Below are 16,865 nucleotides of genomic sequence, written 5' to 3' on the forward strand. Positions count from 1 at the left end.
AAATTCTGCATCTCATCTTTCTCTAGATCTCTCTCTCTTAAAAATTATATGTGTAAAAGTTAATATTGTTTGATTCTGCGATGTAGGGGGAGGAGAAGATGGTTAAAACACGCAGAGAAGAATAATAAGAAGATGGAAATCAAGAACTTGAAACTGTACATGAAGAACAAAAGCATCATAGAAGAGAATGAGAAGCTAAGAAAGAAAGCTCTTCTTCTCCACCAAGAGAACCAAGCCTTATTATTTCAGCTCCAAAATAGGTTCTCTAAATCCCACGACCATGCCGCTTTCAACAACAACCATATACTATAACATTACTAGTTTTACCTCTACAACTCTGTACGCAGATAAGAAATTAGAATGACAATATATATTAATTGCTCTTGTAATCGAATTTCTTTTAACTTAGTTTGTTTAACCTAGCATAGCATATCCAGTTTCATAAATTTGAGATATAAATATTATGAATTCTGTATAATGAATCCATCAGTATAAAACGTTATTATCCTCAAAGATGACATGTATATGTTGAACCCCAATCTTTTCACTGCAAAGGATAATAAAATTAAATTGCATCTTTTTGGTAAATTACTATCAAGACCTTGAAGTTTTTTTTTTAATTAATCAACATTCCTTTATTTTATCAAATTAAGCTTTTTAATTTTTTATTAAAAATAAAAAAGTAAATAAGACAAAATTAAAATTGAGGGATGAAATGACATGAAAAATGGTGGAGGGAATTATACATTTAACCTAAAAAATATATAAATTCCTAGGACTAAGTGTAAGTGAGAGGTGCATATATAATACAAAACTCAAATTTATATGAGACATATTTTGCAATAAAAAGATCAAATATTTATAGTTAGGTTTGTGTATTTAATTATTAATTAAAGTTTGTTTAACGAATTTAATGTAAATATTTAATTGAGTTCTTATTATCAATAGAATTGAAGGAAAAAATTTTTCTAAATCTGGTCAACTGTGTTTACATATCTATATTTTGTATTCTAGTGGACCGAGTCTTTATCAATGAACTGAAAAAATAAATTTCAAAATTGGGTATACAACACAAGCACCAAGCGGTGGTGCATAAATGGGGTGAATCTACATTTCAAGATGAACCCACAATATCTGGGTCGGACCACCAGCAGTTGGAGACTTGAGTGACTGATGAGGCTCAATAACAATGGCTCATGACTAATGAAGATTATGTCAGTCCATGGACAATTCTAACGTACGAGATTTATTAGTTTAATATTTTATATTTCATATTAAAATCATCCTATAAAATTTTCTTAATTAATTATAATAAATATATATATATATAAAGAAATGCAGTTGCGGACACCGTCTTCTATAGAGTTGAAATTAGATTAATATTAAAGCGTAGCTCGCCAAACTTGGAATTCCAGCAAGCCCTACCTTCAGCAAGCCAAGTAATCTCGCCGGACGATTCTGTAAAGCTTCATCACCAAGAACCATACGACATCATATACTGAATGAGACGCAACGAGCTGATAGCAATTTTAATTATTTTTTTCTTAATAAGGAAGGAATTTCAGAGTGGTATTAGCATAATGGTAGAAATACTGTTATCTAGAGATTACGAACATCAATTATTCTTGGAGTTCACATTTTTAATAATAATAATAATAATAATAAAAGGAATTTCTGTAGAGGAGTTCATGGGCTCCTTTTTTTAAGACCCAATAGTTGAACCCAAATTGCCTTGCTTATTCGCATCAACTCTGGACTGGGCCATTTTTACTCCCAAACTAACGGCTCCCAAGAATGTGAGATTTATATCTAAGATACATATTTTTTTTTATTTCTTTTTAAATGAAGTCTAAACTTGATTTTAATTTACGTCAGAAGTATTGTCGAATAGCTAAAGGCGAAAGAGAAATCATGAAATGATAATAGTAAGAAGGCAAGTGCAACAGTTGATATGGGCAGAAATGAATAATGCGAAAGCTGATGATAATTATACAACGTGACATTAATTGATTTATGGGTATTTCAAAAGGGGTGGTGAGAGAAGGGTCCATATGGAAATCCTAGTAAGAAAAGGGAGGGACCTCATGAACATGGGATATCTTTCTTCTAAGAATTCAACAACAAGTACCATCTATATGCAAAGGTCACAAATTTCCCCCTTTATTATTCTTTTTCAAAGTTTGATATGATGAAAAAGAACAACTTAATTTTGTGGTGGGGTATGAATTGCCAATTGCATAAAGACATATCATTAATTGGCAGCTCATTCTCATCAGAAAGAAAAAGGCAAACATAATAGGAGAAGAAGAGTCCTAATATTTTATACTAACACTTAATCATTAAAGAGTAGTTCAAAGAATCAAGATGTGTTAATCATGAACAACCAGAATATCATTTTCCCAAAGTACAATGCCCATGGTCCACCTAATTATCACCCTCCATCCTCTACCTCACATATTATTATTATTATTATTATTATTATTATATTTTCTTCATTTAAACCTTGTACACCCTCAGTTAACAATGGTGCACACTACATTAACAAAGGCAGTGTTTGGTCAGAATGAATATCTTAAAAAAGGCAGTGTTAAGGCATACCTTAAAACAAGCAAGAATTGGAAAAATATAGTAAGAAAGAAGACCACATGAACATGGAAATAAAATCCAATCTCAACACTGACGAAGAAGATCAAACTGACAAGAAAATATATAAATAAATTAGTGTTCCCAAGAAAATTTACTAGCGACAGAAGTCACTCTACTGCTACTACCACTGTTATTGAGAAACAACTCTGAAGAACTAAAAAGGAAACGAGTAAAGCCAACCTATGACAACCCAAAAATAGAACTTCAATGAAAGGAGAATAAATTGATACTAGTGAAGTTTCAGTGCAGAGAAAAACGGCTAGGGTTTCAAGCTTCTTCACCAAGATATATAGCTTTTCTTGTTTTTTTCTTTTTTAATTTTTAGATATATATAAAAAGAAAAAATAGCTAGCTTACCTTAGTTGTTGTTCATTCAGCCCCATCCTTTACATGTCTTCTGTGGTGTCTGTGACAGTTTTGGGGAGAGAGAGAGAAACTTTAACGCTTGAGATCTATTTGTTCTGGTTGTTGTGGCCTTTATATATATGGAAATGTAAGTTTGCCTCGAAAAGGAGCTTTTACAGAGCAGTGCACGTGTAACCCAGTACCCAATGTTCATCTCTGCAGGGGCTTCCATAATGTTTAATAAAAACCCTAACGCGGTCAGAATTCAGTAACCAGAAATCAAAACAAACAAACAAGCAGAGAATTACCCTAAGCCCATAACTCCCCATTACTCACTTTCTTCAAGTGATTATATGATTTGCCACTTCCCCTCACCAACCCTCAAACACTCACCAACTTTAAAGCAAACCCTGCATCCTTTTTTTCGATACTCCTATACCTTGATAATGGAACGAATTTTACTATAATAATACCAATTTGTGTGGCAGTGTGAAAGGAAGAAAGCTTTCAATGTAATTAATGATGAATTTCGTGGAGGAAACACAATAGCTAGCTGAATATATGCAGTGGAAAAGGGGGCAAAGGAGAAAAAAAAAAGTAGAAGCATGCATATTATGCATAAAAAAGATAGATTTCCAGACTTGAGAAATACAAAATCGTCAAGAAACTTATGAATCCGAAACTTCGACGTTTTCTTATTGATTTTGTAATCTAAAGAAAGGGTTTGGATCGTGTAATAGAATCTGAAACTTGGGTTTTCCTTTCAAGGGAAACAAAGGGAAGTAAAATAATTCGCCAAATCTTTTATTTTCGTTTTCAGAAAAGAAAGAATGATTAATTATCTGGCAAGTTATCAGAAGTGAAACTAATGAGAATTGAGTTGTGAAAGAATAAAAAAAGCCATCTTTGCTGCTCCTGCTTCATCTTTAAGCTAAATCAAAGGAGCTACTCTTAATGGAAAAAACAAGACAACAAAAAAGAAAAAGAATTCATAAATTTGTACATCCTTCTTCAATCAAAGGTAGATGAATACCACGATCTCAGCATCTTAAACATTCCCTAACTTTTAAAGGAGGAGGAAGAAGAAGAATGAAGATTGATGATTTGGAAGTGAAGAAAACAGAAGAAAAAGAAGGGGAAAAAACACGAGTTTATTTTCTGTTACTAAAAAGGAGGGCGAGCAGTTCCCCAGTAGGCCTCAGCTGGCAGTTGCACTGAATTTAGTAGATTGGGTGGCAATCCTTGAAAAAGGGATGGGTTTGGATCTTGCATTAGTTGCTGTTGCTGCTGCTGTTGTTGCTGCTGCGGTTGCCCGGCAGATCCAGGTGAGCCTAGAGGCCCACTTCCAGGCACAGGCGCCTGCCCCTCATCCTCCTCCAACGGCAGCCTCTCATATGCTGCATTACCAAACGAAGCCGCCATAACCACCACCGGCCCAGATGCCAGAAGAGGACCCACAACGCTCCCTCCAACCACTTGCCCTTGACCACCGGCTAAATATATGGTCAACCCCGACGCGGCTGGTGGAGCTGGAGGAGGCAAGAACGAACCTGAAAGCGATAAAATCTCGAATCTTCCATGTAAAGTAACCACTGCTCCAGGTGAAGCCGGCTGCCTAAGCGTAACATTAGTTACCGTTCCATTTCCACTCAAAATGCAAACCCCTCTTTGTCTCCGCCTCGCAAAAGTTGATACACTCTCCATAATATCGCAGCCGTTGGCGATTTCCATGACATGGGATCGAAGGGCATTGGCGCTATCTCTGGTGATTATGATGGGTGGTTTCGGCTTGTTCTTGGACCCAGCAGGTCGTCCTCGGGGCCTTCTTGAGATCTCTCCATCTCCACCAGCAGGGACTAGTTCTTTGCCTTCAGCAGTGTCGGCTGTGGTCTCATCGTGCTCTCTCTTTTGCCCACGGTTTAAGCTCCCGTTACCATTTTGTTCGTCTTCAGAATTCTGTTGTTGATGCTGTTGAAATTGATGGTGATGATGTAAATGGAGATCTCTAGTGAGGAAAGGAGGTGGAAGAGGACGGCCATGTGCTGCAACTGGATCCATTTCCTCTTTCTTGAAATTTAACCTATATTAGCTCTAATATACAGAAGACCAACTAGAGAGAGAGAGATTCTTGGGCTCTATGTTTGCTTGCTTTCTGCTTTCTTTCTTTGCTCTTTTTTTTTTTTTCTGGGGGGAGTTCCAATAGATCGAATGCTACTGATCTTCAGCAGATAAGGGAAAAAGAGGGAGTTGTAAGCAGCAGCCACCAAATTTTGAGCTGAAAGAGCTGAATCAAGCCCATGTTTCGTGTCTCTAGCTTTTTTTGTGAGTAGAGAGAGCTTGATCTTTGACAGGTTGTCTGAAGCAATCTCTTGCGATGAAGATAAGTTATTGGTTAAAGGTTTGGGAGAAAATGAAGAAGAGGAGGACAAAGGTGAGAGTGAAAGGGGGAGAGAGAGAGAAATGGAGTTTGGGTAGTCTCTTCTTTTTTTAGCTTTTTGGGTGTAGTGTTGTTGGGTTAGGGTTAGGTCAAGGTATCGGGTCGATGATGGGTTTAGTTTTGGTAAGACAGCGTGCGCATGGGCGGTGTGTGGGACCCACATTTCTCTCTCTTTTGTCTCTTACACCATATGGGTCCCCAACACCCCATGTTCTTTCTCTCTCCCATCTCCTGTCTTAAAAAGCCTGCAGTATAAGATCACTTTGTCCTCGGTTCATTGCTCGCAGCTGAAAGCCTGAAACCAAGAAAGAAACCCACATCTTTCTTTCCTCTTTCTACATGTTTTTCTCTCTTTCAACTCCTCATTAGCTGAAAGTCTGAAGCTTTTTTCAGCAAACTCACACAAAGAAACAAACTTAGCTACATAAATCTATTAATCCAAACATTCCTGGCTACATATATGAATGCCTTTTTTTTTATCCTTGAAGTTTTGGAATTAAATAGAAGTGGAAAATCGGTGAATTTTTTGAGCATTTATCTCTTTGGAGTGTTTCCTATCTACTTTCCTTATTAGGTCTGCCCAGTCAAAAGGCATGAGTGACACTGCATAAGCTGTTGTGGAAGAAGATAAACTGTTGAGAGTCATCATGATTTAATTGATGTTTTTGACTTAACTGAAAGAGTACTCAGGAGGCTGTAAATTAAATGCTTATTACCATATATTCAACCTCAAACTCCGTTAAATTCAAAAAAGGAAAAACAAAGGAAGCAACTTCCATGAGAGAAAAGCGTTATCTGTATTCATTCGTCTGAGAAAATGACATGGAAGAAAAAAAGAAAGCAAAACCTGAGGAACTTAAACGTGTGTGCCTCTCAGTCTCAGCGGTTACAGTGTTTTACAGTCTTATTACAGTGCCTGAGGTGCTCGGGCTTTTTATCTTTTCGAGTTGAAAAATATAAAAAATTCTCAAATTTTGATCGGTAAAATTTTTTTTTCTAAATCAAGATAAAAGCCTACTCTACCGCACAACGTGCACAATTTAAAATATAAATTTAATATTTTAAATTTTTATTTTTATTTAATTAATTATTATATTATATTAATTTAATTTAATTATTTATTAAATTTATATAAATATAATTATGAAAATTATATTAATATTAATATTAATTATTTTAAATTATTTATAATATAATATTATATTTATTTTATTAATTATATATTAAATTTATATAAATATAATTATAAAAATTATATTAATATTAATATTAATATTAATTATTTTAAATTATTTATAATATAATATTATATTTATTTTATTAATTATATATTAAATTTATATAAATATAGTTATAAAATTATATTAATATTATTATAAATATTAATTATTTTAATTTATTTATAATATAACATTATATCATTAATATTTATTATTTTATTTTATTGTTTTTATTACAATTAATTTATAAATATTTAATTTTTGAAACAGTAACAGCTTTTAAATTTTATTTTTTAATTTTAAAATAGTAAAAGGTCTAAAAAATTTTTTAAGTGTTGTTAGTTATATAATTTTTTAAAAATTTTATAATAATAAAAATAATAAAATAAAATTATAAATATGAAAAATATAATGTTATATTATAAATAAAATAATATAATTAATATTTATAATAATATTAATATAATTTTATAATTATATTTATATAAATTTAATTTATAATTAATAAAAAATATTATATTATATTATAAATAACTTAAAATAATTAATATTAATATAATTTTTATAATTATATTCATATAAATTTAATATATAATTAAATAAATCAAATTAATAAAATATAGTATAATAATTAATTAAATAAAAATTAAATTTTAAAATACAGAATTTTACATTTTAAATTTTTTACAATACATTACCGCAGTTTTAATGTAATTTTCTTTAAATTAATTTTTTTATCGAACGTGAAAAATACGATAAACTCTACCACAGTTTATCACAGTTTAAAAATGCGGTAGCAACAGTTTTCATTTTGATTCGAAAAAAATTTGAGAAGTTTTTTTTATTTTAAACTTAAAAAAGGTAAAAAGCCCGAGGTGATAAACTCGTTATTTCAAATGGGGAGAGGAGGGGAATGGCATTGTAGTTATTATGAAGAAGAAGAGGGTGATTTGTGGGAAATGGGCGGGGTGGGTCATGGGAAATTGGAAAGGACCCGCGCGAGCCAAATGGGTCAGGAGAGTCAGTGCGTGTCTTAAGGGCGACTCTCGATTCTAGGAATGTAAATGCATTGATGTTGATGTGTATGGTGTTGTGGGGTCCATTAAAAGAGCATACCAAATTATTTTAGCAGATGATTGAAACGTGTCTCCTCCTCAGTTCCCTCGCCTCTCGGCCCTCCCCTCCAAGTCTCCATCTTCTCCTCCTTATCATCACCAAACTTCACTTTTCTCCAGATAGGTTTTATTTCCACATAGTTCACTCGGAAATATTTATTCAGATGGTAGAACCCTAGTATTAAAATAGTGGAAGTGGGAGTTTATTGTATTATAGGAGTTTACGGTGTATCATGTGAAGAATGATTTTTAAAGTACTTATTATATTAATAAAATTTTATTAAAAAATATAAAAATATCATTCCAAATAAATAAATAATTATATCGGATAGATTATCTAATTACAATATGAGCAGTTAGAATACCATTACAACAAACGCATATAATAGAAATATTAGTTCTAGAATCTAATAAATATTTACAATCATTCAAAATCAAACTCCTGCATAAGATAATTTAATAAAAATATTTCTCAAGTGCTTATCTAAACTTCTGCATAAGATAATTTAACAAACATACTTCTATTTTTTTCTCATTTCTCAAATATAAATTATTAAAATATTCCAAATAAAGTTACGGAAGAAAATTTTTACGAAATAAAACTCAAATGAAATAAAACTCAAATAAAATAATCAAAACTGACATCGTCGTTACGATTCTGGAAACCCATAATAACTAATAAACATTCATTGAAAGTTACCTTCTGAAACAATCGAATCAATAAAATTTGAAGAAAAGCGAACCACAAAAATAAACCCATGACTCTTCCATATTAATGAAAGGTCTCCTCACAATCCTTATCTATTGATTGAGAAATAACCATCAAAATGTAAAAAATTATGAAAAAATTTCATACGAGAACTAAGAGTTTTTGTTTCCATCAAAAATAAAATATCCAGCTTGTAACTAGGAACCAAATCCTTCAATGCAATAACTGTCCGAGAATTGCTACCATAAATTTGCCAAATAGGTCTGCATATTCTGAAAATTGATTGGATTATATTTGATAAACATCTCCACTATACAGAAATCATAAGTGATGATTGGAATATCTCTGGAGCTCTTAATAGGGATAACAACGTCTTCTGTTTCATCGATAGTAAATTGACGCAGATTGTCTTTCATGAAAAGAAAAAGAAGAAGTCAGATTTAAGGAAAAGGAAAAAGCGAGAGTATTGAATTAAAAAAAATCACAGAAAAAATTTAAAATAATAATTAAATACATATTATTAATGAAGCTAAATCATAATGAAATAATGAATATATGTGCGGTTATTTTAACATTTATCTTAAATCTGAAATTCATTATATGTTCATAAACTTCTACTAATATCACTTTTTTATAATAAAAAAAACCTAAATATTTAATTTTTATCTCTATTTTAGTACATCTCATTATTTATCTGAATTAATTAAAATTTTTAATTTTATCTCAATAGGCTTATGTTCTTGATTTTTGAAATAGGTTCCATGACCCTAACTTTTTTAGTATGGTACGTGGTATGGATTTATACAAAAATGTTAATCCTTATTTTAATTTTAACTATTAATTTGAGTAGAGCAAACAAAAGTTATACTTTAATAAGTTGATATATATATATATATATCTAAATTATATTGTGAGTTGTTATCATACGACTGAATTACATGATGAGATCTCACGGAATTATAATACTCAATCATAAAAGTCTCATACAGAAAAAAGAAAATTTTAGCATTGTAACATTTGATACTCAAAGCAACAGAAGGTTCGCCCTCTCCTAAACTTGTTGAACTTTTATTACACAAGTTATTAGGATAGAATTTATAAAATTTTTTGTCATATTTATAATTGTGAGATCTATTATTTATTAATCGATACCAATTAAATTTTCAGAAAGTTCCATAACTAATTTTATGTTCCAACAATATAAAAGTGAAGTATATATAGAATTTAAGATATATATCCTTGCACACTCATTTTAAACGTAATATATTTATTACAATCGTTACTTTTTTATAAATTACTTGTAACGCCCCGGAAACCGGACTACTACCGGCGCTAGGATCCAGATCGACTTAAGGTCATCGGGACCCGTAGCAAGCCTAACATACATCCTGTATACCTGTTAAATCCCATACATGATCAAACATAAACATGAAACTTTAAACTTTTTCTTTCCTTTATCAAGTTTAACCTGTGCATGCACAAACCCATAAACATAAAACCCCACACTGGAGCCCTCATCAAATGCTCCAGTTGGGTCAACATAACATATAACAAGCTTGGTTCAGCATTTCTCAATATAAAAACATTACATAAAGATTATAAGACAATGAGATTAACCAAACACTCGGGCCAAGCACAACTCTATCCATTATATTCCATTATAACATTTTACATTTTATTACACATCTTTACATTACTTCATGTCCACTTCTATTCGATTTCAACACATAACCATAGCCATAACCTGCTGACCTCCTGAACTATCTCTGTCCCTGCAAACCTGGGGTTAGGGGAGAGGGGTGAGCTAAAAAGCCCAGTGAGCAGAAACTATATAAAAATAAACAGTTCATTAAAATATATGCTATCATGGAATGCATCACATCACAAACAAATCATATCAAGGATGAATTTGTCACCAATAGCCCTCTACATAGAAATCTCATATCATAACAAGTTCAGCAATACTCTGTGCCAGGGGCGATACGGCCACACCTGGTCTTGCTCTGTGCCAGGGGCGATACGGCCACACCTGGTCTTTCTATCTCATATCTTATCATACGTGTCATATTATATCATTTCATATCATGTCATATCATGTCATACTGAGGGCTAGAGGATCATCCAATATCCATCCACATCGTCATCATCGTATTATGCAATGCATCATATTCGTGAATTCTAATGCAAACACCCTATTACATAACATGGTATTCGTGATGCATGAACATGCTTAAAACATTTGATTCATTTGTTGAACATAAAGTTCAATTCTACTCACCTCTCGCTAGCTTTGGACTAACTCTGAAGCAGCTAACTCACTGCTGAACACCTCGGTTCCTCAGGTCCGATCCTACACAGGTGGACTCAAATGAGGGACCAAACATACTCTAATAGGATTCTAAACATCTCCCCAAAAACCCCCCTAACACATCATAAAACAATCATAGAAATCATGCAAAAGAAAGCTGAACAGGGCACTTTTGGCTGCAGGTTCGACGGCCGAAAGTCCCTCCAGAGCCGAAACTCAGCCACTTTCGGCGGCACCTTCGGCGGCTGAAAGTGGTTCCAGAGCCGAAACTCGTGCATGTTCGGCGGCACCTTCGGCGGCCGAAACTCCCCTCTAGAGCCGAAAGTCTCATTTTCGGGGGCAGGGTTCGGTAGCCAAAACAAGCCACCATAGGCAGGTTCGGCGGCTGAAAGTCCCTTCGGCGGCCGACCTGAGTTCTTCCCGAAGGGCAGAACTCAGCCTCCTCATGCACAAATAGCCTCCAAACCTTCCAAAACAACCCAAAACCTCACATGCTCTCTCCTAAACATGCATACACACTCCCTCATGCATATAGGGCATAAACTAACTTAAACCACCCAACAAAACATCATATAACCATTCATTGAGCATAAAACCCACATAAACCTAAACATGCACATCTACCCTCACACAAGCATCAAAACTTCTTAAAACTTGCTTAAAACAAAGAAAAGGGTATAGATCTACGCTTACCTCTTGAAGATCGAGGGTTGGTGCGATCCCTAATTTGGAGATGGGAGAAATCTAACTCATTGGGTCTCCAAACTCCAAAACTTGATCTTGAGCTCAAAACTCTTCAAAACATAGATGAAGTTCATGAAAACTTGAGGGATTTGAAGAAGAAGCATAAAAACAGCCAAGGGAGAGCATGCACTCACCTATGCCCGAAAAGAGAGAGAAAACTCATCCTTTTTTCCGGACAAGGGGCCTTTTATAGGTGGTCGGCCAAACCTCCTTTAGCGGCCAATCCTGCTTCCAAAACCTCACCACGTTCGGCGGCCGAACATGGGGTTCGGCGGCCGAAAGTGGCTTTCTTTCGGAAGTCTAATGTGCCCCCTAAACCCTCCCACGTTCGGCGGCCGAACCTGGGTCCTTCCTCCTTGGCCTAATCTTTTCAAAACTCATTTCTTTTCCATTAAAAACCATAAAATCGTGTAAAAACATTTTAGAAACACATTTTACCTCTCTAGAAGACTCTGGCATCGACAGAATTTCAGATTCCAACGGAGATTCCGCCGGAAGGTAGGGATTCCGATGCCGGAATCTAGCCGGGTATTACATTACTAATTTGAATATCAAAGTAGTTATTTATAGGATTAACCACCTCATTCTTTCTATTTTATAAATGAATCGGTCATACTTCAATTTATTTTTTTAATTATGATAATATATTTTTAAAATAATTTATTAAATTCAATTGTTTTTTATTTTAAGTAAAAGTTTTCAATTTAGCTATATAGTATGTTCTTATTCACAAAACCACATGTTTTTTTAAAAAAAAAAAAAATAGAAACCTAGCTAGTTTTTCATATCAAAATTCCGGCTTTTCTTTTTATCTTTTTATATTCTTTTTTTCACTCTTGAATGTTATCCTTTCTCTAGTTTATTTAATCAGTCTATTTTTATTTTATATTCATAATAACGTTAAAATTCATCATAATAGATGAAGAAGAAAAAGGCTACGTACTAATTTTTGTTCACTTTTTTATATAATTTCATGTAAATTATAATCATTTTTATTTTAATATTCATTATATTATATATCTATAATATAAAAAAGTTATGTCAGTAACAGCAATATGTCAGTAAATTATTTTAAATAATGTTATGTCACAGAAATTACTTAATAGTAGTATATTATATGAATAACGATTAAATGTGAATTATATATGATTTTATAACGTGATTTAAATGAGACCACACTATAATTAATTAATTAATTAATTAATTAATTATTATAGTAAAATTAAATAATAAAATTTCTCAATGAATAGCCTCTCTAAAATTAAATCCTGGCACTGTAATGAGAAATACAAAGGATTTTGGTTGCATTGAAGAAGAGAGAGGAGATTGAAGGATAATTTTGGATTTATAGAAAAATTCCAAGAAATTGGAAGAGAGGCGTTGGTTGAAGAGTGAAGACATGGAGAAGTGGTCAAGAATGAGAGTAAGTAGAATTTATAATAGGACGTGAGGGCACAGTTGAATTTTGTCCGCAACTAGAAGGTTGAAAGCATCCAACTCATGCGCACGTGCAGCGCCACGGCTACGGAATATACCTGTCTCCCTGATTATATCTTCTGTCATTTCCCTATCTTGCTTTCAATTCAAGTACAGTTTTTGCTCCCTCTTTCCAATGGACTCACCTTCAATCCAAAGTCATTTTTTTTTTTTCTTTTTAATATATATATATATATATATATATATATATATATAAGCAATAGTTTCCTTTTATGCAAATCACTCTATTTTCATAATAACAATTGATTGGGTTTTAAAATAAATTTAGCTTAAACTCCATCAAAGTAACAGTGATTCCAAAACAAAATCATCGAGGAAAGTAAAAGAAAAGAGACAAAGGACATTGCTGAAAAGTGAAATCAAGGCAGCATCCCATAAAACATGGTCAATTTACGATGTTTTGCTAATTATTTATATATTCACGTAATGAATAATTCAAAGTTATTTAATTTAATTGGAATCTTTTGCGATTGCGTGGGACTCTGATGACAGGATACCCTAATTTCAAAATCATATCATATATTATTCATTTTTTTGCATTTAAATTATTATTTTTACATATAATCCCATATTATTATTATTATTATTATTATATTAATATCTAATATAGGCTATAAGAGAAGGATTTGAGTAGGTGTTAGGCCATGAGTAGTAGAGGGGGAGGCTTTGGGATTGTTTAAAAAGGGAAGAAAAGGAAAAAAAATAGAGTGCATCGTCAAAAGTGCTGAATGTTGGAGAATGAGAAAGCAAGGCGTGTGGGCTTAAATGAGAGAAAGACATGTAAATATAAGAAGCGTGGGTGGCGCTGACACTGACATTATATGCGAGAACTCAGAGTGAATGAAGGAGACTAATACACCCCCAATGCTTGTTTTTTCTTCTATGCCAAACACTTTCTACTACTATTAATAGAGTTTCTAGAGAATGCCTCTCAGCAATATTTAAAAGCAGTGATTATGAATAGCTGTGTGGCCCATCACATCAGTAACAGCCCACGCCCTGAATCCCATGAGTCCCTAGTTGATGCACTGTGTCGGCTCTTCCCCTCTCTCCATTCAATGCACCTCCCCACCTAACAACTCTTTTATATCACATTCCCTTCCCTTATTTATTATCACTATCACTTCTGATTTTATAATTAATTATGTATCATTATTATATCATAATTTATAAAAATTATTCATAATCTTAAATTCCTGATAAAATAACATATATTTATACATATTTTTAGGAAAAAGAAAAAGGGCTGGTGATTATATCAAGGAGAATCTAAAAGAGAGAAGAATTTACATAGGTGATTGCCGGGACAAGCGGTCCGCCATCTCCTCGTCGTCACGTTACTTTGGTCTCTCCCAATTATCATCGGATTTGCAAGAGAGCCGCAAGCTTATCTATATATTAAAAAATTATTGTAGATATCAGACAACCAAATTAATAAAAGCAACTTATATGTATTTTTTAAAAGAATAATAATAATAAAAAAAAAACTTGAAAAATGTTGATACGATATGGGTTAATGGTTATACACAATAGAACAACCCATCGTTTTCTTGATGAGTCAACGGTTGCCCCCACAAGCACTGCGCCCTACCCTTGTAGCTCCTAGTCCTAGGTACTGAAATTCAGGATTCTCTCATAGCAAAAATTGCTTTAACTAATAGCTATGAAAAATCATTAAATGACTTTTTATTTTTAATCTTGTGATGGGAATATATTTGTCTTGTTATCTTGTATCATATAATTAAGCTAGTAATTACTTAAATTTTAATCTCATATAGTTGGGTTCAATCTTCAAAAGAGTGGAATGTGAATGACTTCCAAAAGAAATTTATAATTTTGCGTCATTAATATAATAATTGAAATTAGTTTGATTTTCAAGGGCTAAGATTCCTGGTTCTACAAAGTCTAGCTAAATTAACCAAGTGGAAATTGAGTTCACGGGGATGGTGGAATTAATTAGTTAAATATGCATGGCATGTTGAATTTGGCGAAGGAGTAAAGCAAATTAGGACTTCAAGAAAGACACTACTCTCTTCTTATTAGAAACAAGAGTGGGAATGAAAGGATGATATATAAAATTAAATGTCGAGTAGCATAATTATTTAAAATATATTTATAATTTTTATTATAAAATAAAAATAATAATGCATATATTATATTAAAGAGATGCATGGTCTTTCTACTAAAATAAATAAATAAATGAAACCCATTAGTTATCATCTCCAACTTAAAGCAATTAATTATTAACTAATTAATTAAAGCTGATGGATAAATATGGACCACATCAAACACACACCATCACTACCATGTGAACTGCATCTTGCAATCTTTTGGAATATTGCACAATGCTCCTATATCTGGCCACGGTTTGGTTTTGATTTGAAATCATCTTCACAGTTCCAACCGAATTCAGTTTCTAATAGTTTCGATTTAAACAGATTTCATTTGGATTCTTGAATCATCTAATCGATCCAATTTCATAGTTAACCTGGCTGATTTTGGTTTGATTTGCAGTGCAAAGCGGACAGCAGTCAGGTCTCTTACCGCATGTTCTCTCTTATATGAGATAGTTGCACCCATTTTCGTAGATCTTCCATGTAAAGAAGGCCCAATTGGAAAGAGTTGATTAGTGAATAATTAGGTAATAAATTAAACTAAATAGCCGACCAGAGTATGAGATTTCCATGTGATTGATGATAGAGATGGGTTTGGAATCAATTTTGTCATCCCTTTAATTTACCTGCTTAATTATGGAACAAAACCCTAATTAAGAACACTAATGCAATTGCTAATTGGTGGCTTAATGTCAACGCCTTCTTTCTCACTTTGTTAATTTTTAATATTGTAAGATGCATATGGCCTAATATTCCCTAACACTCCTTTGAATTGCATTTCTTGTTGGAGCTACCAATACCAATATCAATTGGGGATTAATTGATAATTTTTTCTAACATAATTAATTAAGCAAACTAATTATCGTATCAGTGATGGAATTGGACGTTCAAAATGTTTATAATAAAACCAAATGATTGCGATGCACGTACTTGTCCATTGCTAAAACCCATGAAAACTGTGGCAATTTAAATAAACCAATAGCTAAAAAATCTTTTAAGCGACACATAAAATAATAATAAAGTTAATATTTAAAATAATTAATTGTACTGTAATATTTAAATTATAATTATAAGTTAATAGTAAAGATATAAGAATAATTATATTTATTTCTTTGACTATGATATAGATTAATGGTAAAACGTTTTAAAATGACCTCTTCAAAAATAACTTTCTTAGATATTATTAAAAAGTAATTTAATTTTCTGTTATTTCAATATTTTTATGATTACACAATATTAAGTATAGTGCATTTCGAGATAGTCTGGGCGGCGGAGATGGCCATCCTTTCCGTCTATTCTGGCAAAGCTAGGGTTGTTCATCTTATTGGCCGTGGGCTCCCTTTTTTTTTGTTTTAACGCTTTGTTTTGTCCTTTTCTATTTAGCCTATGTGATTTCTAGAAGCCTTCTATGGAAATTCTATATTGGGCCCGGAAAAAAGAAAAAGAGAAGAAAAATGATTCCGCTGGGCATTTTCATGAGTTGCAAGTGCCAAACCCTTGCCGTTTAACGCGCCCCACGGCCCAAAATTATTTTGTTTGATCCTACAAATCTATTTCTCTGATTTTTGGGACCATACAATAAAATGCGAGGAAAAGACGATGGTATTTTATTTCAGTTCAGTCAAGGAAGTCAAAAATAAATGAAAATGATGAGGAATAGGAAAGAGAAAAATACTAAGCTCAGTTCAAATATGATAACCGCTGGATTTCTTAACCCCGAACCAGGGCCT

At 32.7% G+C, this 16,865-nt stretch overlaps 1 protein-coding gene across 1 annotated transcript; it reads right to left on the minus strand.

The window, feature by feature from the left end:
- Window positions 1–2,684: 2,684 nt before the first annotated feature.
- On the minus strand, window positions 2,685–5,517 carry LOC110622523 (AT-hook motif nuclear-localized protein 22). Its single transcript, XM_021767057.2, has one exon. It carries the CDS (start codon window positions 5,047–5,049, stop codon window positions 4,156–4,158), a length of 894 nt encoding a protein of 297 aa, XP_021622749.1. The 5' UTR covers window positions 5,050–5,517; the 3' UTR covers window positions 2,685–4,155.
- Window positions 5,518–16,865: the final 11,348 nt, after the last annotated feature.

Source organism: Manihot esculenta, chromosome 1 (genome assembly GCF_001659605.2).
Source record: "Manihot esculenta cultivar AM560-2 chromosome 1, M.esculenta_v8, whole genome shotgun sequence".
Classification (NCBI taxonomy): Eukaryota; Viridiplantae; Streptophyta; class Magnoliopsida; order Malpighiales; family Euphorbiaceae; genus Manihot; species Manihot esculenta.

Bases quoted from the DNA above. Each gene is read 5' to 3' on its own strand.
- LOC110622523 (XM_021767057.2), bottom strand. From the start codon at position 5,049: ATGGATCCAGTTGCAGCACATGGCCGTCCTCTTCCACCTCCTTTCCTC.